Source organism: Pongo pygmaeus, chromosome 3 (genome assembly GCF_028885625.2).
Source record: "Pongo pygmaeus isolate AG05252 chromosome 3, NHGRI_mPonPyg2-v2.0_pri, whole genome shotgun sequence".
Taxonomy (NCBI): Eukaryota; Metazoa; Chordata; class Mammalia; order Primates; family Hominidae; genus Pongo; species Pongo pygmaeus.
The window spans coordinates 82,153,550-82,180,025 of NC_072376.2; the positions used below are offsets into that span (position 1 = coordinate 82,153,550).

Here is a 26,476-nt window from a genome sequence, read left to right on the forward strand (position 1 = left end):
AAGAGACAAATATGTGATTGTTTATTTTTTTTATTTTTTGTGGAGATAGGGGTCTCACTATGTTGCCTAGGCTGTTCTTGAACTTCTATACTCAAGCAATCCTCCTGCCTCGGCCTCCCAAAGTGCTGGGATTACAGACATGAGCCACTGAGACCAGCCTTGTTTCAAACTTCACAGTACCCAAACAATCACCTGGAGATATTGTTAAAATGCAAACCACTTAGGGCAACCCCACGATTCTGACTCAGCAAGTTTGCGAAGCTGGACTAAGAATTTGCATTTCCACAGGCTCCAGCTGATGCTGTCTGTGATGGTCCCATGTGGCACACTCTGAGGAACAATGCACTAGGCTGTATAACTTACCTCAACTTTATACATAAGTTTTTGATATTCATTTCTTAGTACATTGAATTATCCAACCAGCAGTGAGTAGGGTAATTTTTACACAGATTTTCCTAGGAATGTAATGAAAACATTTTTTCCTTCACTCTAGTGTAATCATGTCAACACATGGCTGCTATGGAGAAATATGCAGCCTTAAAAACTCCAGGAAATTAAATTGAATTTCCAAATGCATATATTCAGTCATATGTGAGATATGTATCAGTGAGCACTTAGAGTCATTTTGCCATAAATATAAGAATTTTTTTATCATATAGTACCCAAAAGATTACTGAATTTGGCAAATGTTTACATTCACTTTGTAACTTAAAATATTCTAAAGTCAATGGAAGATGGTAAAAGTATGAGATAAATAATGATTTGAAGAAAAACTCTTGAAGTATATGATGACTATAATTTTATTATGCCAGTTACCACAAGTTATCAGAGAACATGTAAAATCTTGATAACATGGTAAGTATTATTTTTGTCATAGAGTTGTTCCACCTTGGACACATACTTGTGGAAACATCTTTATCACTGCAATCATTTCTATGCCTGGTTTCCTCCAGCATGCTTTTCCGTCATCTGACTCACTCAGGGCTAGACTAACACTGGGATTAACATGCAATGGGTCCAGTTGTTTCCGGATTACTTTGTCTTCACAATCATCTTTTGCAAAATACTTTGTTATGGTTATTTTTATCATTTGTAAAGACAGATTTTGGGCATTACTTTTAGTTTCCATAATGTGATCTCATAATTGCCATTATTTAACAAAAACAAATGGGGGACTTCAGAGTGTTTAAATACATTGGCCCTCTAGGGTAGCACATCATCTCTTGAAGCTTCACTTCAACTTCACTACTTCTGTAGTCTCATCTTGAGTAAAAGGTAATATGTTCATGTATAATCGAATATGTTATCTTAGTCTAGAGTGTTGCTTCCTAAAATCTTTTGAAAACTAATTATAAAATGTGTATTTATGTAATGATAATTCCTCATAAAGAAACAATTGAGAGAAATGATGACCCTCTTAGGATCTGAAGGTAAGTTGAGAATCTCAATAACTTTATGTTGAAATCAGCAATCATCATGCAAAGTAAATAATGTGGAATATGGAGACATATTCCAACTTCTGATGGAAATTTCTGAAAAGCTTTTTATTTCCTTATCTACATACTGGCATCTACTCTCCTACTTTTACCTTTATTCAAAGTTCATATTTTAAGAAAATAGCATATGTTCTCTTTTTTGCAAATGTATATATTGTTTCACAAGTTTAACTTTTAAAAATTTACTTTTTTCCCACAAGTAAACATTTCTCACTACCTTTTCATTGACCTCTCCATCATTGTAAACAGTTATGTCATTCTGCATAATAAAAAATATTGTATAACAGTCATGCTTTACTACCTTACTGTTTTATATTATTTAAGTTGTTTTCATTCAGTTGTGATATGGCAGAAGAGAAAGATTTTACTATTTCATATTTTTATTATTTTTCACTGGTGAAATATTTTTTTAAAACCATTACAGATATATTTATATATCTATGTCTATATATCCATCTTTCAGTTTATCAAGGTTAGTAAAAGAAAACTACTCTTCTATGAGCATTTTTTGATTCCATACTTTCAATAAAATTTACAGGTATAAAAAACACTAAAGTTTTTATGCTTTTTGTATCATAAAATGACTGATGGGTAGGTTTATCTATCAGGTGATAGAAAAACCCCAAAGTACATATTATTTTTACAGTTACGCTAATACCAGAAATTTCCTTTTTTTTTTTTTTTTTTAATTTGAGATGGAGTTTTGCTCTTGTTGCCCAGGCTAGAGTGCAATGGCACAATCTTGGCTCACCGCAACCTCCACCTCCCGGGCTCAAGTGATTCTCCTGCCTCAGCTTTCTAAGTAGCTGGGATTATAGGCACTCACCACCATGCCCGGCTAAATTTTTATTATTATTATTTTTAGTAGAGATGGGGTTTCTCCACGTTGGTCAGGCTGGTCTTGAACTCCTGACCACAGGTGATCTGCCCACCTTGGCCTTCCAAAGGGCTGTGATTACAGGCATGAGCCACCACACCCGGCCAGAAATTTCAGTTTAAATAACTGAGGCAAATCAGTGAATAAGTAACAAAGCAAATGCCATAAATCATGAGTTCTGCTTTATGTTTTGGAGATTTGGGGTTATTAATAACAGTAATTTTTTTATAATTAGGTAAAAAATATTCTTGTAATGTTTTATCACAAGTTATTGGTAAAAGAGATTAGAATAATGAAGACCATTACCTTTATATGAATTACTCTATAGTTTTCAATAAACAGGTAAAAATGTCATTTATTTGTAACTCTTGTGGTAATTATGTGTTTCACTGAAAATGTCTTTATTTAGATGTTTATAATTTACAAATAAATAATCTAACTTTTTTTGTTTAATAACAAAGGAACTGGGTTAACTGGCTTATACTGTTTATGATAACATATCACAGTCCCAGATTAGGTTAATTTTGTTGAATGAGATTATTTAAAATATTAAGTCATCTTCACCAATTCAACTTCCCAAAGGAGGTATGAGTATTTTCTCTGTGACTTCTTATCAGTTTGATTGCTCTCTACCCAATATCATTAATGTTCTAATCTGAAGGTTACACAATTTTTGCAACTCTCAAGACAGAAATCTGGCTCATTTTCAGTAACGTTATTATAAAGCGATTGCCCATTGCTGGTCATTCTAACATCCAAACATCTCTTTACACTGTACCTTAAATATCATCCCTAATGTCATTATTTAAGGTGCCCCATAATATCCAGTTCTATCTTCCCTACATTTTGAACTGTTCCAGTTTTATCTTCCGATAAACTGCTCCAGTTTTATCTTCCCTACATTTTGAACTGTTTGCACTTTCAATATGGTATCCTCTCTCTTTTTCATTTTCTTGCAGTCACCCAACACCTCTTTACTCATCCCACATAATCCAACTCAAGCTTTACTTTCTTCTTTACCTTCATACCCCTATTCTCTTGGTCTGTGTAAGGTGTTGATTTGTGTGTTTCTCTAATGCCTTAGCATTTCCATATCAGTGCACTCACTTTTACTTATCAGTGTCTCCAACAAATCTCCAAGTTTCACGATGTCAGGCAATGGGTTTTAATTGTCTTTCTATCTGGAGTGTGTCTCCCAGTGCTTTGGAGCATAGCATAATCAATAAACTTTTGATGGGCAAATGCAAGAAAAAATGTGATACTGAATTTCCACATATGTTTTCAGAGAACCCAGCCAACTATGAAGTTCCTTGTCTTTGCCTTCATCTTGGCTCTCATGGTTTCCATGATTGTAAGTATATCAGGACATTTGAAGAATATGTTCTCGGTACCTATCCCAAGAGTCTCTCTATTCCTTGTGTTCTGGCATATATTGGTGTTTACTTGAATACAGTTTTATATGTTTAAATGTTTCCACATGAACTTTTTTTTGTATTAACCTACATAAATTATTTAAGGATTTAGAATAAATAGTCATTATTCACCTACAGACACTAAAGTATATTTAGCTTACTGTGAAATAAAAGAAAGTTTTACTGAACTTCTTAAATATATGGAACTGAGAGCTTGTAAAAGTATCTTTAAAAATGTAATGCTCTAGACAATCTGAAGCTAGAAATCTCAGGAATGAACTAGGTGCACTTGAGTGGAATTCAAGTATTAGAAGATGTAAAAGTAGAAATTTTCGAGTCATTCCTTGCAAAAACTAACTTAAAATTATTAGTACACAATTATTTAGCACACACTTTCTAAAATAAAGCTGCTTATTTTTAATTATAGAACAAAACTTCAGATCTATGACATGTTATGAGTTCCCAGCTTGTATTGTCATTTACTACTGTGTATCACTAGGTAAAGCACTTGACTTCTCTGGAGCTCTTTCTTCTACTCTACTTCCTTCTCTTTCTCCTGTTCCTTTTCTATGACATTAGTAGGAAATTGGCCATGAAAGAATAAAAATACTTCAACTTACCTGGTAAATTCTAACAGATATTTCAAAAACTAATTTGATTATAAAATCACAGTATACCACATTATTTGTTATAAAAGGATAGGTGTCTAAAAAATAAAAAATAAAAATGTAAGGAAAACAGAGAAAAACATAATGCTTGTTTCTGTCAGTAAATAAAAGTTATGTGTAAGTAGCCTTTGAGCTACTGCGTACATATTCTAATGAAAAAATACAAAGTGTCACTTTTCATTCACCAATAATAACCGTTTACTCCCTTTCACACACAAAAGTATAAATCCAAATAAATTTATATTTGAATATAGCATACTAATTACAGAAAAGCATACTCTTAACTCATTTTAAAGATGTCATGAAGCAAAAATAACTAATTTAGTGTCTATTGATGATTTGCCTACATCCTGTTTACTCACAACTGTAGCTGCTGAGTTCATTTTTGTACTCAATCTGGAATTATAACATTAAGATACTAACTATTGTCTCATTTTCTGTTTTCTAAGGGAGCTGATTCATCTGAAGAGGTGAGTCGTTTTCATTCACTGGAAAACTTGTTTTCAGTTTTGTCCCCCTTACATTTGTATTGAATTATTAAACCTTTCTTCATTTTTCACAGAAATTTTTGCGTAGATTGGGAAGATACAGTGTAAGTATTCTCTGATAATGCTGTGTAGTCCAAATAAATTGTATTATCTGATTACTTATTCTTCTAGAAGAACCAATACTTATTTCTCAAATATGTGTAGTAGTTGCAAAAGTGTGTTTTGTTTTCCTCTATTTATGATACACAGGTAACAGTCACAAATGTATTGTGTCCTAACAACATTTAAGTTGAAACTCATAGTGCCAACCTGAAGAAACCAGTTACTCTCTGAGCCCTCAAGTATCATCTCCTAAGTAATCACTTTGACCTAAAAAATAGTTGAAATTCTAATTCTGTTAATTATAATATATGTCTCATGGAGCATAAAGGCTGATAATTACACATAAAATATGGTAAGTTTGCAACTTCTGATTTTTTTGATGGTGATAAACTCATTAAATTAAACAGGTCATGATAAATGAGATAGCAAATTTCATTTCTTTAACATTTTTCTTAATGTATGTATCTTGACGTCCCAGTGTGTTGACATATAATGTCAATGTGACAGAGTTGCAAAAGATCCCCTAACTAATATAGTGAATACATGGATTAAAATAACACCAAATAAAAAGATACTCTAAAAGGGATGATGGTTGTGTTAACAGAAGGAAGAAGTATTAAAGAATGTAGGAATCGTAAGAGACAGTAAGCTCATTAAAAGACTGACTTGAAGAAACACCACATAAGCTGAATTTAGTAAATGTCTCCTTCCCATAATACTCAAAGGAGGGCAAAATGGTTGCTGGGAGGTAGTATTTTGAAGAAAATGTAAAACCTCTTTGGAGTGGTAGCCTATAATTGGTGTTCCTGCATGTAAAATAAAACCACAAAACTGTGAACCTGCAGTACAAAGGTAAATACTCAATCATTTCTACCTGCTTTTAAAATGTGTTTATAACCAAAAAGAAAAATCTAATTAAAAGTTTGGAAAAAAATCTTATAAGTAATATGTAAGTTCCCAAAACTTTAACAATCTAAACTTCTAACAAAAATGCTTGCACTGTCATTATCTCAATTTTCTGCAATTTTCTTTCTCCTTGTGTGTATACAGTATGGGTATGGCCCTTATCAGCCAGTTCCAGAAGAACGACTATACCCACAACCATACCCACCACCATACCAACAATATGCCTTTTAATATCATCAGTAACTTCAGGACATGATTATTGAGGTAAGATGGGTTTAGTGACATTTTTTTACTTTCTGTATCAGTGCTGACAGTTAAAAGAAGAAAAACAAAAACAAGCCATTAAACCAACAGCAGTTCCAGTATAAGAAAGCAGCCAGCTATATAGCTCCTTGAAGTGTATTAATTTATATAAATGCCTCTGAGATAAAGTCTCTGTCCTGCTATGGTTAGAAGGCTGGGTTATAGGGTGGGGAACACCAGGGTTTGTATCCTGGCCCTGGCAACTACTAGTTTCATGACTTTGAACTACTCCTAATGCTCCCTAACCTCAGTTTTCTCGTCAAAAAATTGTGTATTATGATAACACTTAAATGTGCTTTTTAGAACTGGTGACACTTTTGAAAGACATATCACATAAAATCTCTTGATCAGAAAGGCTTGTAGTTACAACTGCAGGGCTTCCTGCCACTAAATCTGTACCTAGGTGTTGCTTAAAGTTTTCACTCCCAAAATGCAATCTTTGGAGCAGCTTCCATCTGGAAACCATCTGGGAACTTGTGAGAAATTTGCATTTTATACCCTAAGTAACTCTACTGAGCAATTACTATAGAAATTATTAACATAATGCTAACAAAAAAATATGGAAATGTTATCAATTTCTTTTTAGAAAGTCAGTTTTACCTATCTCTACACAACATTAAATGTTCTAAATTCTATGAAAAAATAATATTTCAAAACAAAATAGAGCAAACTGTTGGAGATAAGGGAGGATTGTTCTACAAAGTTAAAATAGTCCAAAGGATTTCAATTATTTTTCAGTGCATTTGGGAGATTGTATTCCAATTCTATTCTCTATTGCCATTAATGATACGGGGAAGAGCCTGAACTTGATACCCTAGGTTTTAGGTAATAGCTGATGACATTTAATCAAGAAAAGATGTATTGAAATATTATTTAGGGGAAATGTATATAAATGAAATGTGTAGGCTATATTTAAGTAGAAGAATAAAATAGTATGATGGTTGAAAAACAATTTAAATTGTAGATGCTGAATGATAATTTTTATTTATTCAGAAACCAATTTAATAAGTGTTTAATTGTCTACTCTGTGTCAAATATTATTTTGGGCCCTGCATTTTATAAACTATAATTGTAGATAATATCTACTCTGTACCAGGCCAGAATATAAATGTGTTTACAGGGGTAAAAATTTTACAGATTATCTGTTATTTTTTTTCTGTGCAGGTTTGATTGGAAATACAACTTCTACATCCATATTCTCATCCTTCATACCATATCACACTACTACCACTTTTTGAAGAATCATCAAAGAGCAATGCAAATGAAAAACACTATAATTTACTGTATACTCTTTGTTTCAGGATACTTGCCTTTTCAATTGTCACTTGATGATATAATTGCAATTTAAACTGTTAAGCTGTTTTCAGTGCTGTTTCTGAATAATAGAAATCACTTCTTCTCTAAAAGGAATAAATTTCAAGCACATTCTTACGTGTATGCTCCTTATTTTTCTCTTTTCTATTCATAGGAGTAATGATTTCTTTCATCATCTTCTTTCCCAGTTTGACTAGCACAGATTGAAGCACATAATGTCAGAGGTCCTTATTTATAATTTAGTCTGTCATTTATACGTTACATACATGGTACTCAAACTCACTTATTATTAGAGCTATTTATGCCAAGATTTGATTTGCCCATGGTTTCCTTTGCCACACCACAGTTGCTAAGCCTCCAAAGCACTCACATTTTTTATTTCAGTCCCTGTAGGTCAGAAGATAACCACCATGTCACTCTACAGCAGTATGTAGGCAATCTGCATGTAAACCATCTAATGCCCTCCGTTAGTTTTTCAGCAATGACTTTTATTCAAGAAATGTTTATTGAATGGCCCCAGCTGTCAGGCCCTCTTCTAGATACTGCAGACAAAGAAAGACAAAAGTCCTGTCTTTGGAGAGTTTACATTGTAGTTGGGAGATGCAGATACAAAGTAAATAAATACTACATATCTTAGGCAATGATAAGTGTGCTAAAGAAGTATAAGCATGTCTAGGGCACAGAAACAAATTTAAACAGGATAGTCAACAAGAGACTCTCTGACATAGTGACATTTTATGAAAGATATGAACTAAGCATGAGAGCGAATATGGAGAAATAAATTTTCCAGCAGAAAAATAGCAAACGCAAATTTATTGTGATAGAAACATGTTTGTTTCATTAGGGACAAATTCAAGGAGACCAATAGGGACAAGGCAAGTGGATCAAAATAAATTACGTCACAGTGTAAGGGATACCCAGGTAACTAAAGCTTTGTGGCCCATGTTAAGTCTCCGATTTGAGATGGATGACATTGGAGAAAGATATAATCTTATTTATATTTTGGAACAGAATCAAGGGTTGAATCATAGATATCCACATTTGGGCCTTACAGAAATCTGTGGGTCCTTCCTATTTTTATGTCCTTTTATTCTATGTGTTTCTTTTAAAATTTATTTTATTTTCCTCTAACCCAGTACTTCATATTTTTCATTCACTATATACTTGCAATAACTCAAACAACTCCAGTGAGTTTCTGGGTTTGGGTAACTCTACTTGCTAATATCTCAATCCTATAAATCCCTAAATTTTATATCATGTTTCTTTATCAAAACCTAGATATATAGAAAAAATGTGATTTTTTGTTTTCTAAATTTGGAGTACAACATTGCTCACCAAGTTTTTTCCATGTATTTGATGCAATACCTCTCTCATTAACCTATAATAAATTGCCCCAATATTTGTTTTCTGAAGGATCCAAATCATCTCACTCAGTAGTCAATTTCAAAATAATAATAATAACAACAACAATATACGTATTTAAAAGGAAAAATGAATTCATTAGGCATGTGTCTTAAACTTCTTACTCTCACTTTTAATAAATTAATCTATATCTGATCAGATTTCTAATTCTCAAAGTCTTAAAGGTGAAGATGAGTGTCATGTTTTCCAAAGATCATTTTTCATTATTCTTTGTTTTGCATTTTCTGCTTTATTCTCAGAGAAATTTTTGAAACTAAGATATTCTTTCAAATGAATACTATCATGCTAAAAATAATAATAAAACAACCTAATATTTACATTTAAATAATTTATAGTTTTAATTTCTCATATATATGAAATATAGTATATAAATATATAAATCATATTTCATATTATATATTAATATATGAAATATATATTTTCATTTAATTCACTTTCAACTATTATTATAACATGGTCTGGGTAACTAAATTGTAGTTTAAAGAAATTACAGAATCCCCTATTTCACTACAACTTTTATTCATTGTGATTAACATTTTCCCCTTGAAATTTCATCCCTTTTGTTTCCATTATGTATGTATATTTCTTGAAAATACTATACTATTCTTTTCCCTCTCAGAGATTTTCATGGGCTTTCTATTTTCTCTCACATACTGCATCAGTGTTGTCCAGGGGATCTTTTCTCAACCTTCTTTTTTTCTGGTTGTACACGTCTTTCTTGTATGACTTCTTTTCATAATTCATTTTCATAATTGATTAAAATCAATAAGCTGATAAGTCCAAAGTCTGCAGTTCATGTGTGGGAAGAAGAGTTCCTTCTTCTCTCAATTTAGACTTATATAACAGACACTCCTCTAGACTGATGTGCAGTTGCCTTTAACCTTGTATGTTTTATAAATTAAACTGTAACCTCCTTAGAAGCAGAAAAGAGCATTTACTTTGTATCACCAGTGTCTAGAATGTTTCATGTTATATAGAATACAGTCCAATGTTGTTTCACATTTGTCATTTGAGGTATTTTTCCTCTTAGTATGGAAACTGGAATATAAGATATTTTTATTTAAATAAACATCATAGATTTTTTCATAAACTTTCATCATAGTAGAAATAGAAAAGAAGACACAAGAAGAATAGGAGGAAAGCCCAGCATAAATGTGACTGGAAATACCTATTCATGGGTTGCATCCTTAAGACATCAATTTAATGACATGCTTGTGATAAAGCCTTCACTATTGTTTCACATTTCCCTTATAAATGAAAGGCATTGCATTTTCAAAGAGCACAGTGTTTTGTTATAAAGAATTAGATACTTGGTTTATTTAATTATAAAATGTGAAGATGAAAACATGTCTGATCCATCACTCTTCCAAAATGGCCTACTGTTCCTGGAGGGAAGGTCACTCCTGTGTATCTAGTCCATTATGCTTGTTCAAACTGTCATACACAATTCCCACACTCCCTAACTTGGGGAAACATGAAATGATGTGTGAAATAATGCCTATATTTTGGTGTTCCAACATAAAATATAGATGACTTAAGTTTGATTGTAGTTGTATAATGTTATATTAAAATATATCAGTATTTTTACCAGGTAGCTTGTTGTTTATCAGTGCCTTTGGACTATTAGTTTGCTTTATGTTCACTAGAACATGAATATTATGGAAGTACTACAACAGTGCCTTACATTGTTGTTAAATGGTTAGTGAAGAAATAAAGAGTGAAAAAAATAGAGGAGAAAGACAGGAAGGAAAGAAGAAAGGGGAGAAATCATTTGACGACTCAAGCATATCCAAAGCAGTGTTTACTCTTCAAAGTCAGACATATTTCAAGTTACTGAACTATGTATCTCTTTCCCATTAAGAAGTGATGAGAGATTGTATTATTTTGAGCACAAGAAGAGACCTTGTATCTCCAGTGCTTAGAATAAATCTATTTTAAATTGAGTTGTTTATTTGCCTTAAGAAATAATTTATGTTTTTGTATTTACCCAGAGAATAACCATTATTTCCAATAGGACTGTTCAATTATAACATAGAAGCTTTACCTTATAAATATTTTCCTAATAAATCTGACACATTAAGTCACAAGTTCTATTTGTGGGATGAAGTCTAAGGACAAATAATGCATTCGTGAGTTGATTGTGTGTTTTTTCAAACTTTACAGTACAGAAAGAATCACCTAGAGATACTGTTAAAATGCAAGTTTCTGGTGTACCCCCAAGATTCTGATTCAGCAAGTTTGGAAAGTGAGACTAAGAATTTTCATTATAATAGGCTCCAGCTGATGCTGATTCTCATGGTTCCATGTGGCACACACAGAAACAATGGATTAGGTTTTACAATTTATCTTCAATTTACAAATGAGTTTTTAATATTGAGTTCTAAGTGTTTGAATTATCCAACCAGTCACAAGTTGGTTAGTTTTTGAACAAATTTATCTAGGAACTTAGTGAAAGTTCTTTTCTTTTTTCCTCCTTTCTATCTAGTGCAATCATGGCAACACATGGCTTCTATGGAGAAATATGAGGCTTTAAAAACTCCAGGGAAGTAAATTGAATTTCCAAACATAAGTATCCAGTTATTACGTATGATGTATATTATTATACTAAACACCTAGAACTATTTGGCTTTAACTATAAGAATTATTTTATTACATAGTAGTAATCAAGAGATTACAGAATTTTGGCAAATATTTACATCTACTTTATGACTTAAAATATTTTAAAGTCAACAGAAGAAATTAAAAGTACAATATTAATCATAATTTTTAGAAAAACTTATAAAAATATATAATGACTCCAATTATATTATGTCGGTTATCACTATTTCCTAGAAAATAGATTAAATTTTGGAAGGATTTTAGTATCATTTTTGTCAGGGTTGTTTCATCTTGGACATATATTTGTTGAAATAAAATAGAATGTTGTCCACACAAACATATTATATATGTAATCATTTCTATGCTTGGTTACTGTAGCATGATTTTTTCCCTCATCTTATTCTCACATGTCTAAACTAATTAACATGTGATGGATCCATTTGTTTCCTGGTTACTTTGTCATCACAATCTTTATTGTAAAATCATCCAGTCGAGTTCATTCTCACTATTCTTTAGGAATTTCTTTTCGGCATTTGTTGCTCAGCAACCACAGGGCATGTTTATAGAGGTAAGATTTTTTGTTTACTTTTATTTATAGAGGTAATGATTTTTTGTTTACTTTTCAAAAATATCAGTGCTGACACTTAAAAAGAAGAAACACAGAAACAAGTCATAAAACAGTTCTAGCTTTAGAAATGTAGCCTGGGATAGCTCCTTGAAATGCCTTCATTTATATAAATGCTTCTGAGGGAAATCTTCTGTCCTGTTATGATTAAAAGGCTGGGCTCTGGGGAGGGGAACCCCTGTGTTTGTATCCTGCTCCTAACAACTACTATTTTCATGATCTTGAAGTATTACTAATCCTTTCCAAACTTCAATTTCCTCATCAACACAATAGGTATTATGATAATACTTGTACTCTTTGTCGTACTAGTAAGGCTATTGAAGGACATATTACATGAAAGCCCTTGATCAGAAAGGTGCATAACTGTGACTGCAGGCTTCACTGCCACTAAAGCTATCTCTGGACATCGTTTAAAAGTTTCTCTCCTAAAATGCAATCTTCGGACAAGCTACACAAGCACTATCTGGGATCTTGTGAGAAATGTAGAGTCTAAACCACATCTAAACCAAATGAATCAGAATCTGCATTTTAATAATATCCCTATGTGATGTATAACATAATAACTTTGAGAATTTTTGTCTTAATTCTAATAAGTAGTTAGGATAAAAACCACTAATATAATGTCAAAAAACAGAGAGGAAAATGTTATCAATTTCCTTTTTAGAAAGTCAATGCAATTTTACCTATTTATATGCAACACAAAATCTTTTAAATTTCTAGGGAAAAAAATGGCATTTCCAGGAAAAATTAGTTTTTCACTACAAAACAAAGTAAACTTTAAGAAATATGAACACTGTCCTGTGATTTACTTTTGAAATCATCCATAGGATTTCAATTATTTTTCAATGCTGTTGTAGATTTTATTCCAATCGAATTCTCTGTTGCCAATAATGATATGGGAAAGAGTCTGAACTTGATACTCTAGGCATTAGGTAATAGCTTATGATATTTGATCGAGAAAGGATATATTTAAAATATTATTTTGGAACAATAAATGTGAATGAAATATGTAGGCTATATTTAAGGAAGGGACTGAAATAGGTTATAGAAAGACTTAAAAGAAACATGGAAAAGGAGTCTTTGTAAAGGAAATTAATAGATTTAATGATGGATTGAATGAAAGACCAAATCAGCAAAGGAGAAAAAACAAGTGGGTGCAACGTGTGAGAAATGGATCAGCAAATAAGAGTGCAAAGCATTTTTATGCCTTTCAAAAAAGAGATAATGGTTGACTGTTATTTATTTATTTGTTTCTTTTTTTTCCCAAGGAATTTTGCCATATATATGGTTTGTTTGGTTTATGTGGAAGATGTTGAAGAAATTAATTTGGCTATGCTAACTTAGAACAAGAATTTAAAAAGCATTTAAACTAAAAATCCAAGCAGGTTAAATTGTAGAACTGAACTACTATACTCCTCAAGAGCTTTTTGTCTATTTTTGGAAATAGGTGGATAAAATACAGGGACTCTTCAGACAATTAGAATATCATGTAACTAAAATGTCAAGTGATTGGACGAGTATTTAGGCATATGATAACAGCAGGAATATGGCAGTTAGGATAAGAGAGCATGCAGAGATAATAAGGAAGACCATTGGAAATCTACCAAAATAATTTAGGATGAGAGGTCAGAGCTTGAACTAAAAAAAGTGATAGAGATAGCAGCAATTTATTGTAAATTCTGATCATATATTTTAGAATAATTTTTGCAGTTTTTTTATATGCATAACTTTAACCAAAGCACAAGTTTTAGGCAAGAATATTTTATCACGTCAAATACATACAGACATTGAGAGACTTCATTCAGTTGAAAGACCATTAAAATAGGAAGAAAGATCTGATCTCAAAAATGTGCAAGCATGTCAAAATCAAACATAAAAAGAATTTTCTCTTATAGGAGAGAGAGAGGTGGTAAGCAAAGATTAGTAGAGCCTTTAAGGAGAATTTGGGGAAGCAAGGGAAAAAAACCAGTGGAATCTAATAAGAAAAGTATTCCACTGTGGTCTGCTGATTCTCAGGATGAGCTAATTAAGGGGCACATTCCAATTTTTAGTGCTTGCTCAGGCTTGAGGAGCAGCAGAATTTCAAGGCCTGTAGGAAGGAAAGAAGACAGAATAATATTTGGTCAAGACAAAGCAAAGAGTAAGAAATGGGTAATTGTGAATACTTAATCAATCACCCAGGAATATGTCTGGAAAGCATAAGAGAATTAGGAATGATTAATCAGTAGTTCAAATTTAATAAAAAGAATGTTTTTCCTTTACCTACTGGGTTGGAAGTAAGTCCTATTTGCTCAGTACTCATGATGATTCTTCCTATTCAAAAAAATCCCTTTACCCATCTAACAACATATTAAGCCACATACAATATTTCCAGTGTCTAAAAAGCATGTTTTATAGAATAATTTGAAAGAAAAGTGAATTATTTGCATTGTCTTTTTTATTATACTTATCTTAAAAGTAACTTGACAAAAATTGTCAAAAATAAATTCCAATCTTCAATCTACAGAGTTGCATGTAACAGAGAGAGTTATTGTTAGGACCAAAATCATTTTTAAGGGAGAAGAAGGAGAGTGCTAGGGTTCAGATTCTGAACCCAGAGTCAGAAAGTGAGAGGAAGCCACTGAATGCTGTGAGATGGGTGTAGTGTATGCTTTCTCCTGAATTGCCTTTTGACACTCCACCTTACACACTTAGCATGTAAAAGACTGGAAATCCGACAAATTAAATTAGATGTCTTGTTATATCCTTGTCTCAGTGTCCATTAACTGCACCATTCTCTTGCTCAGATTAAAAGCCTAAGGATATAATTGATTGCTTTTCCATCTCTGGCAGAGAGCCGTTCACTTTTTTAAAAACTTTTTTTTTATTTCCATAGGTTTTGAGGGAACAGGTGGTATTTGCTTACATGAGTAAAATATTTAGTGGTGATTTGTGAGATTTTGGTGCACCCATCACCCAAGCAACATTCACTGAACCCAATGTATATTCCTTTATCCCTCACACCCTTCCCACCCTTTGCCCCAAGTCCTCAAAGTCCATTATATCATTCTTATGTCTTTTCATCCTCATGGCTTAGCTTCCACTTATGAGTGAGAAAATACGACGTTTAGTTTTCTATTTCTGCATTACTTTGCTTAGAATAATAGTCTCCAGTTCCATCCAGGTTGCTGCAAATGCCATTGATTCGCTCCTCTTCATGGCTGAGTAGTATTCCATCATATATATATATATGTAGTATTCCATCATATATATCCACTCGTTGATTGATGGGCATTTGGACTGGTTCCATATTTTTGCAATTGCAAATTGTGCTGCTATAAACATGCATGTGCAAGTATCTTTTTCGTCCAATGGTTTCTTTTCCTCTGGTTAGATATCTAGTAGTGGGATTACTAGATCAAATAGTAGTTCTACTTTTAGTTCTTTAAGGAATCTCCACACTATTTCCCTTAGTGGTTGTACTAGTTCGCATTCCCACCAGCAGTGTAGAATGGTTCTCTGTTCACCACATCCATGCTGACATCAACTATTTTTCGATTTTTCATTATGGTCATTCTTGCAGGAGTAAGGTGGTATTGCATTGTGATTTTGATTAACATTTCCCTGATAATTAATGACGTTCAGCATTTTTACATATGTTTGTTGGCCATTTGTATCTCTTCTTTTGAGAATTGTCTATTTATGTATTTAGCCCACTTTTTGATGACATTGTTCGTATTTTTCTTGCTAATTTGTTTGAGTTCATTGTAGATTCTGCATATTAGTCCTTTGTTGCATGTATAGATTGTGAAGATATTCTTCCACTCTGTGGGTTGTCTGTCTACTCTGCTGACTGTTCCTTTTGCTGTGCAGAAACTCTTCAGTTTAATTAAGTCCCACCTATTAACTTGCTTTTGTTGCATTTGCTTTGCAGTTCCTAGTCATGAACTCTTTGCCTAAGCCAAAGTCTAGAAGGGTTTTTCTGATGCTGTCTTCTAGAATTCAGATCTTAGATTTTAAGTTCTTGATCCATCTTGAGTTGACTTTTGTATAAGGTGAGAGATGAGGATCCAGTTTCATTCCCCTACCTGTGGCTTGTCAATTATCCCAGCACCATTTGTTGAATAAGGTGTCCTTTTCCCACTTTATGTTTTTGTTTGCTTTGTCAAAATTCAGTTAGATGTTAAGTATTTGGCTTTATTTCTGGATTCTCTATTCTGTTCCATTGGTCTAACTGCCTATTTTTATACCACGATCATGATGTTTGGGCGACTATGGCCTTACAGGATAGTTTAAAGTCAGGTAACGTGATGATGTGATGCCTCCAGATTTTTTTTTTCTTAGTATTGCTTTGGCTATGCAAGCTCTTTTTTGTTTCCATATGAATTTTAGAATTGTTTGTTCTAGTTCTGTGAAGAATGGAGGTATTTTGATGGGAATTGCATTGAATTTGTAGATTGATTTTGGCAGTATGGTCATTTCCACAATATTGATTCTACCCATCCATGAGCATGGGATGTGTTTCTATTTGTTTGTGTCATCTATGATTTCTTTCACCAGTGTTTTGTAGTTTTTCATTGTAGAGATCTTTCACCTCCTTGGTTAGGTATATTCCTAAGTATTTTATTTTTCATTTTTCTTGCAGCTATTGTTAAAGGGGTTGTGTTCTTGATGTGATTTTCAGCTTGATCACTGTTGGTGTATAGCAGAGCTACTGATTTGTGTATATTAATTTTGTATCTGGTAACTTTGCTGAATTCATTTATCAGTTCTAGGAGCTTTTTGGAGGAGTCTTGGGGTTTTCTAGGTATACAATTATACTATTTGCAAACAGTGACAGTTTGACTTCCTCTTTAATGATTTGGATGTCCTTTATTTCTTTCTTTTGTCTGATTGCCCTGGCTAGGACTTCCAGTACCATGTTGAATAGAAGTGGTGAGAGTAGGTGTCCTTGTCTTGTTCCACTTCTCAGAGGAAATGCTTTCAACTTATCCCTGTTCAGTATTATATTGGCTGTGGGTTTGTCATAGATGGGTTTTATTACACTGAAGTACGTCCCTTGTGTGCTGACTTTGCTGAGAGTTTTAATCATAAATTGATGCTTGATTTTGTCAAAGGCTTTTTCTGTGTCTATTGAGATATCATGTGATTTTTGTTTTTAATTCTGTTTATGTGGTGTAGCACATCTATTAACTTCCATATTTTAAACCACCCCTGCAGCCCTTGTATAAAACCCACTTGATCATAGTGCATCATCTTTCTGATGTGCTATTGGATTCATTTAGCTAGTATTTTGTTAAGGATTTTTGCATCTATGTTCTTCGGGGATATTGGTCTGTAGTTTTTGTTGTTTTTGCTATATCCTTTCCTGGCTTTGGTATTAGGATGATACTAGCTTCGTAGAATGATTTAGGAAGGATTCCCTCTTTTCTATCTTATGTAATTGTGTCAATGGAATTGGTACCAATTCTTTGAATGTCTGATAGATTCAGCTATAAATCTATCATGTCCTGGACTTTTTTTTGTTGAAATTTTTTATTACCATCTCGCTGTTTGTTGTTGGTCTGTTTAGGCTTTCTAATTCTTCCTGACTTAAGCTAGTAGGGTTGCATATTTCCAGGAATTTATCCATCTCCTCTAGGTTTTCTAGTTTATGTGCATGAAGGTGTTCAGAGTAGCCTTGAATGTTCTTTTGTATTTCTGTGGTGTCAGTTGTAATATCTCCCATTTAATTTCAATTGAGCTTATTTGGATTTTCCCTCTTCTTTTCAAGGTTAAACTTGCTAATGGTCTATCAATTTTATTTATCTTTTCAAAGAAACAGATTTTTGTTTCATTTATCTTTTTTTTCTCCTTGTCTCCATTTCATTTAGTTCTTCTCCCATCTTGGTTATTTCTTTTCTTCTGCTGGGGTTGGATTTGGTTTCTTCTCTTTTCTCTAGTTTTTTGAGGTGTGACCTTAGATTGTCTATTTGTGCTCTTTCAAAACTTTTTGTTCTAGGCATTTAGGGCTATGAACTTTCCTCTTAGCACCACGTTTGCTGCATCCCAGCGGTTTTGATAGGTTGTGTCTTTATTATCATTTGGTTCAAAACATTTTACATTTTCATCTTGATTTCATTGTTTACCCAGTGATCATTCAGGAGCAAGTTATTTAATTTCAATGTATTTGCATGGTCTTGAAGTTTCCTTTGGGAGTTGATTTCCAATTTTATTTTGCTTTGGTCAGAGAGAGTACTTAATATAATTTCAATTTTCTTAAATTTATTGAGACTTGTTTTGTGGCTGATCATATGGTCTATGTTGGAGAATGTTCCAAGTACTGATGAATAGAATGTATATTCTGCAGTTGTTGGGTAGAATGTTCTGTAAATATCTGTTGAGTCCATTTGTTCTAGGGCATAGTTTAAATCCATTGTTTCTTTGTTGGCTTTCTGTCTTGATGACAACCTGTCTAGTGCCATGAGTGGAGTATTGAAGCCCCCACTATTACACTATTGCTGTCCCCCCATTACAGTATTGCTGTCTATGCCATTTCTTACATCTAACAGTAATTGTTTTATAAATTTGGGTGCTCCAGTTTTAGGTACATATATATTTAGGATTGTGATACTTTCCAGTGACAAGACATTTTATCATTATAAAATGTACCTGTCTTTTCTACCTGCTGTTGCTTTAAACTTTGTTTTGTCTGATATAATAATAGCTACTCTTGGTTGCTTTGGGTGTCCATTTGCATGGAATGTCTTTTGCCACTCCTTTATCTTGTGTTTTTGTGAGTCCTTATGTGGTAGGTGGGTCTCTTGAAGGCAGCAGATACTTGGTTGGTGAATTCTTATTCATTCTGCAATGCTGTTTTTTTGTTTTGTTTTGTTTTGTTTTGTTTTGTTTTGTTTTGTTTTTTTGAGAGAGAGTCTTGCACTGTCACCAGGCTGGAGTGCAGTGGCATGATCTCAGCTCACTGCAACCTCCACCTCCCGGGTTCATGTGATTCCTCTACCTCAGCCCCCTGAGCAGCTGAGACTACAGGCACATGCCACCATGCCAGGCTAATTTTTTGTATTTAGTAGAAACAGGGTTTCACCATTTTGGCCAGGATGGTCTCGATCTCTTGACTTCATGATCCACCCACCTCAGCCTCCCAAAGTTCTGGGATTACAGATATGAGACACCATGCCTGGCCAATTCTGTATCCTTTAAGTGGAACATTTAGACCACTTACATTCAACGTTAGTATTGAGATGTGAGGTACTATTCCATTCATTGTGCTATTTGTTGCCTGAAAATCTTGTTTTTTTCTGTTGCTTTTCTGTTTTTGTTTTGCTTTTGCTTTATATGTCCTGTGAGAGTAATCCTTTAAAGTGGTTCTCTTTTGATGTGTTTCCATTATTTGTTCCAAGATGTATAGCTCCTTTTAGGTGTTCTTGTAGTACTGGCTTGGTAGTGGGTTGTTTTTCTGAAAAAGACTGTATTTGTCCTTCATTTATGAAGCTTAGTTTCACTGAATACAAAATTCTTGGCTGATAATTGTTTTGTTTAAGGAAACTGAAGATACAGCCCCAATCCCTTCTAGCATGCAGGGTTTCTGCTGAGGAATCAGCTGTTAATATGATATGTTTTTCTTTGTAGGTTACCTGGTGCTTTTACCACACAGCTTTTAACATTCTTTCCTTCATCTTGACCTTAGATAACCTGATGACTATGTGTCTAGGCAATGATCTTTTTGCGATGAATTTCCCAGGTGCTCTTTGAGCTTCTTGTATTTGGATGTCTAGATCTCTAGCAAGACCAGGGAGGTTTTCCTTGATTATTTCCCCAAAAAATATTTTCCAAACTTTTGGATATCTCTCCTTCCTCATGAATTCCAATTATTCTTAGGTTTGGTCACTTAACATAATCCCAACCTTCTTGGAGGCTTTATTCATTTTTTTAAATTCTTTTTCTTTGTCTTTGTTGGATGGGGTTATTTCAAAAACCTTGTCTTCGAGCTCTGAAGTTTTTTCTTCTGCTTGTTCGATTCTATTGCTGAGATTTTGCAATACAGTCTACATTTCTCCAAGCGTGTCCTTTATTTCCTAAAGTTGTGATTGTTTTCTATTTATGCTATTTATTTCACTGAAGATTTCTCCCCTCATATATTGTATCATTATTTTTTATTTCTTTAAGTTTGACTTCACCTTTCTCTGGTGCCTCTTTGATTAGCTTAATAATTGACCTTCTGAATTATTTTTTCTGGCAATTCGGGACTTTTTTGGTTTGGAACCAATGCTGGTGAGCTAGTGTGATTTTGGGGGGCGTGTTGAAGAACTTTATTTTGTCATATTACCAGAATTGTTTTTCTGGTTCCTTCTCACTTGGGTAGGTTATGTCGGAGGGAAGATCTGGGGCTCAAGGCTGCTGTTCCAATTCTTTTATCTCATAGGGTGCTCCCTTGATGTAGTACTCTTACCTTTTTCCTAGGGATGTGGCTTCCTGAGATCCAAACTGCAGTGATTGGTATTTCTCTTCTGGATCTAGCCACCCAGCAAGGTTACTAGGCTCTAGGATAGAACCTGTGGCTGTCTCCATGGAGTCCAAAAATGTGAACTGTCCTCAGTTCTCTCAGCTGTGGATGCCAACAGAGTATTGGAGCTGTTTCCTGGGTCCAGCAGGAGCAATCCACTTCCTTCAAAGCGTATATAGATTCTCTCAGCTTTCCTGATATATTCCTGCAGGAGTTTTTGGAGCAAAAGTTCACAATGTGAGGTGCCTGTCAGAGTGGGAACTGCAATTTAGTCCTGCCTCCGATTCACTATTTTTTTTTCATCTCCTTAACAATGTGCTGACAGGTTCTTACTTCTACTATACTTTCCTCAGTTGGCTTATTCAAGTCTTGTGGAAGAGACTGGCTAGCTGCCAAACCCATTCCTTCTTTCTCCTGGATATCTGCCATTCACTCTTTATACATAATCAATGCATATCAATCTGATGGGTTCTGTATCATATATATGTGTGTGTATGTATACATGCACATACACATATATATATAGATGTATATACACTGTTTAATAAAATCTAAACTAGCTCTTATGACTAGCTATTATGAATCAAAGTTTCATTCATAAAGGAGTTCAAGTACAGGGTGGTCCAAAATATATACATTTTTAAGACGGCAAGAGGTCGTGCAGACATTCTATTAATTAGTCATTGTTAATAAATCAGGCATTGAGAGATAACTTTGCTTTGAGGTTTTCTTTTGGAAGAGGCTAGATTGAAGTTCAAAGCTTTTAGATGTCTGACCAATTGCCTGGCCCTCAATACACACACACACACACACACACACAAACACACACATATATATGGTTTTAATTTTCTAAAAAAAGTTTTAATTATGGCTCTTTCACTTTCTGGTGACATAATTTTGGCCCCATCACTTATCCTGTCTGAATCCAAGTTTTATCTTGGGTAAGGACATCCTGAAGGAGTTGCTGGAAGAATTAATGTCATAACAAATGTAAGACACCTATACAATGCCTGGCATAGAACAATTACTTTAAATGGCAGCAAGAATGTTTCTCACTTACTGTTCTCAAGGGCTAGGTGCTTTCCCACAAGGTATTTATGTAACCATTATACAATTTTGTTGAAGCATGTATTGTTATAGCCAAAGAAATCAACATTGAACAGGATTAAGTTAGTTACCCAATGTCATACATTTAGTAAATTAGTAGAGGAAAAATACCTGTATTTAGGTTTATTAGATTTCAAAAGCCAAGCTGAGTATCATACACCATATATGTAGCCACACTACTCACTGCCTCCATTAGTTTCCTATTGCTGCTGTAACAAATTACCAGAAAAAACAAAATTGTTTTATCTCACAATTCTGGAGGTCAGATGTTCAAAATGTATCCTGTTAGAATAAGATCAAAGTGTTAGCAGGACTGAATTCTTTTCTGGAGACTGCCAAGGAACGTCCAGATATTCTCACCTTTTCTAGCTTCTAGAGGCTGCTTGTATTCTTTGGCTTATAGGCCCCTTCCTCCATGTTCAAAGCCAGCAATGGCCACTTGAGTCTTCTCACATTACATCACTCTGAACCCTCTGTCTTTCTCTTCCACATATGAGGACTCTTGTGATTACATTGGGTCCACCTGAATAATCTCAACGTCTGGTGATAAGCAAATTTAATTCCATCTGCAATCTTAATTTCCCTTTGCCATGTAACCTAATGTATTCCAAGATTCCTGGAATAAGAATGCGGACATCTTTGAGGGGTGGGAAGGTATTGGTTTGCCTACAACACACCCTTAGGATGTAATCAGCTTCCGACTATTAGACGTTAGAAATACCCTGGACTCAAAGGTAAGGCCTGAAAAAAACAATAAATTGATAATTCAAGTAGACATAAAATGACTATTTTCAAGAACTGGTGAAGAATTGGTACATGCTGTGCACAGAAAGTTTATCTATGCATTAAGGTCACTTTTGGTTCTAATATTTTATGATTCCTTAAATATAACTTTGAATGAGAACAAAAGACATTGAAAGAAAGTAAATACAAGCTGAGGTCAAAAGAACTGTTCAATATTCATGATACTTATGCAATACTTCAATTTGGTATCTAATTTTCTGAAATATAATTAAACATGAAATTACAGTCATAAGAAAGATAGCTGTATATAAAGATAAATTATACATTTCCACAATGAATGATCATCAAAGTTGTCTCTTCTCAACTATATGTTATATACTCCTAATCATTATAATTAATATTGAGTACCTTAATTGAAGACAAGTTTGACTCAGCAGTAATTTACTTTATAGGTGACCAATTATTCTGTCTGTCATAGACAGCATTAGGATATGAAAATGGAAGAAACAAAATTTCAGTTTCCAAATATTATGGAATCTAAAAATGATTTTGTGAACTTTTAAGTTGGAGCCAAATCCATTACTTTCAGAAATTCTACCTAAGCTGTAAAAAATCAATTTTCTATATAATAGCTCCTTAAAGGAGAGAGCAAAGCAGTTAAAAAATTCCAATTGAATATCCTGTTGACATTAATGATATGGGAAACAACCTGAACTTGATCCTCTAGGCATTCGATAATAGTTGATGAAATTTAATCAAGAAAGGATATATTTAAAATATTATTTGGGAAAATAAATATGAATAAAATGTGTAGGCTATATTTAAGTGGGAGAAAAACAGAATAATAATTGAAAAACTAGCCATATGTAGAAAGCTGAAAGTGGATCCCTTCCTTACACCTTATACAAAATTCATTCAAGATGGATTAAAGACTTACATGTTAGACCTAAAACCATAAAAACCCTAGAAGAAAACCTAGGCAATACCATTCAGGACATAGGCATGGGCAAGGACTTCATGTCTAAAACACCAAAAGCAATGGCAACAAAAGCCAAAATTGACAAATGGGATCTAATTAAACTAAAGAGCTTCTGCACAGCAAAAGAAACTACCATCAGAGTCAACAGGCAACCTACAGAATGGGAGAAAAGTTTTGCAATCTATTCATCTGACAAAGGGCTAATATCCAGAATCTACAAAGAACGCAAACAAATTTACAAGAAAAAAACAAACAACCCCATCAAAAAGTGGGCAAAGGATATGAACAGACACTTCTCAAAAGAAGACATTTATGCAGCCAAAAGACACATGAAAAAATGCTCATCTTCACTGGCCATCAGAAAAATGCAAATCAAAACCACAATGAGATACCATCTCACACCAGTTAGAATGGCGATCATTAAAAAGTCAGGAAACAACAGGTGCTGGAGAGGATGTGGAGAAATAGGAACACTTTTACACTGTTGATGGGACTGTAAACTAGTTCAACCATTGTGGAAGTCAGTGTGGCGATCCCTCAGGGATCTAGAACTAGAAATACCATTTGACCCAGCCATCCCATCACTGGATATATACCCAAAGGATTATAAATCATGCTGCTATAAAGACACATGCACACATATGTTTATTGTGGCACCATTCACAATAGCAAAGACTTGGAACCAAGCCAAATGTTCAACAATGATAGACTGGATTAAGAAAATGTGGCACATATACACCATGGAATACTATGCAGCCATAAAAAATGATGAGGTCATGTCCTTTGTAGGGACATGGATGAAGCTGGAAACCATCATTCTCAGCAAACTATTGCAAGGACAAAAAACCGAACACCACATGTTCTCACTCATAAGTGGGAGCTGAACAATGAGAACACATGGACACAGGAAGGGGAACATCACACACCAGGGCCTGTTGTGGGGTGAGGGGAGGGGGGAGGGATATCGTTAGGAGATATACCTAAAATTAAACGGCGAATTAATGGGTGCAGCACACCAGCATGGCACATGTATACATATGTAACTAACCTGCACGTTGTGCACATGTACCCTAAAACTTAAAGTATAATAAATTAAAAAAGTAAAACTTAAGAGAAATTTAAATTTAACTTGCAGATGCTTAATGATAATTTGTATTTATTCTGACACCCATTTAACAAGTATTCAATTATCTATTCTATGTAAAATATTATTTTGAGCCCTGCATTATATTAACTTAAATGATCTATAAATAGTTATTCTGTGCCAGGAAGAATATAAATGTTTTTACAGGAGTTGGCCAAATTATCAAAAAGACAAAACAAAATACAAGAAAGAGTATGACTTAGTGTATTTTCTCTGTTTCGAGATACCTGCCTTCTTAATTGATGTTTGATTGGATAGTTGCAATTTCAAACCATTAAGCTGTTTGCAGTGCTGTTTCTGAGTAACAGAAGTCCATTATTTTGATAAATGCAATATATTTTCAACATATTCTTCTGTGAAAGTTCTTTATTTCTTTTTTTTATATTTACAGATATAACTATTCCTTTCATCATTTCTTTTACCCAGTTTGAGTACCACTGACTGAAGCACTTTATGTCAGAGGTCCTTTAGAGTCAGTTATTCCTAATTTAGTCTGTCATATTTTACATTTTACAAGCATATAATCTTTAAGCTCAGCTAGATTATTGGGCCTATTTATCTAATATTTGATTGGCTCCTGGTTTCCTTTGGTATAGCAAATTTTGTCAGCCTCGAAGGTCCTCACATTTTTTATCTCAGTTTCTACAAGACAGAAAGTAACCCCCATTGTCACTGCACAGTAATGGGAACACAGAATACCAACCATCTAATGCCCTCCATCAGTCTGTCAGCAATGACTTTCATTCAACAAATACTTATTGAGTGATGCTAGCTGTCAGGCCTCTTCTAGATGCTGGAGACACAGCAAGGTATAAGACAGACGAAAGCCTGCCTATGGGGAGTTTACATGGTTGTTTGGAAATACAAACACGCACAAAATTAATAGGTAATATCTTAGGTGATAAGTGTACTGAAGAAGTATAAGGTAGGGCTAAGGCATAGATGACATTTTAAATGGAATAGTCAAGAACAGCCTCTTTGATATAGTGACATTTTAGAAGAGATATGAACTAATTATAGAATGAATATGAGGAAAGAAATTCTCCAGCAGAAGAAATAGCAAATGCCAATCTATTGTGGTAGAAATATGTTTGTTGTATTTGGGAAAACTTCAAGGAGATTAATATGAACAGAGAGAGCAAAAAGTGAATCAAAATAAATTTAATGGTCACAGAAAAAGGGCATGCAGATGATTCAAGCTCTGTAGGTCAAGCATAGCCTTCGAATTGGGATGGATGCCATTGGATGAGTACATGATCTGATTTATATTTTGGAAGTGAGACAAAGGTTGAAGCATAGCTACCTGTACTTTGACCTTACAGAGAACTGTAGAGCCTTGATATTCATATGTTGATTTATTCTGTCTGTTCATTCTTTATTGCATTTCATTTTCTTCCAACGCAGGACTTCATCTTCATCATTCAATACATAATACTATAACTGAGACAACTCTAATGAATTCTGGGTTTTAGAATCTCCTTTCACTAAAATCTCAATCCTAGTAATTGATAAATTTTCCTACACCACACCTTTACCAAGAAAATTCTAATCTACAAGAAAAAAAAAAGGTTCTTTTTTGTTTTCTAAGTGTGGAATACAACATTGCTTAGCAACTATTTTTCTTTTATTTAGTTTTATACTCTCATCCTTTCCTTCCAACAAAATGTCCAAATATATTATTCATATTCTGAAGCAACCAATTCATCTCACCCACTAATAAATTCCAGAAAAAAAAACTCTAGCTATTTTGAAAAGAAAAAATTAAGCCCATTTTGCATAACCTCTTTAAACTTCCCACTTTCACTCCCC

The 26,476-nt window shown here is 33.8% G+C and overlaps 1 protein-coding gene across 2 annotated transcripts; it reads left to right on the top strand.

Annotated features, from left to right (window-relative positions):
* Positions 1 to 1,215: 1,215 nt before the first annotated feature.
* Positions 1,216 to 7,800, top strand: STATH (statherin). Of its 2 annotated transcripts, XM_063663151.1 has the most exons (6): positions 1,216 to 1,275; positions 3,659 to 3,724; positions 4,903 to 4,923; positions 5,016 to 5,045; positions 6,094 to 6,213; positions 7,417 to 7,800. In XM_063663151.1, exons 2-5 carry the CDS (start codon positions 3,674 to 3,676, stop codon positions 6,178 to 6,180), a joined length of 189 nt encoding a protein of 62 aa, XP_063519221.1. In that variant the 5' UTR covers positions 1,216 to 1,275; positions 3,659 to 3,673; the 3' UTR covers positions 6,181 to 6,213; positions 7,417 to 7,800. The 2 variants fall into 2 exon arrangements, with proteins under 2 accessions (XP_063519221.1, XP_063519223.1); XM_063663153.1 differs by lacking the exon at positions 5,016 to 5,045.
* The last annotated feature ends 18,676 nt before the right edge of the window (positions 7,801 to 26,476 follow it).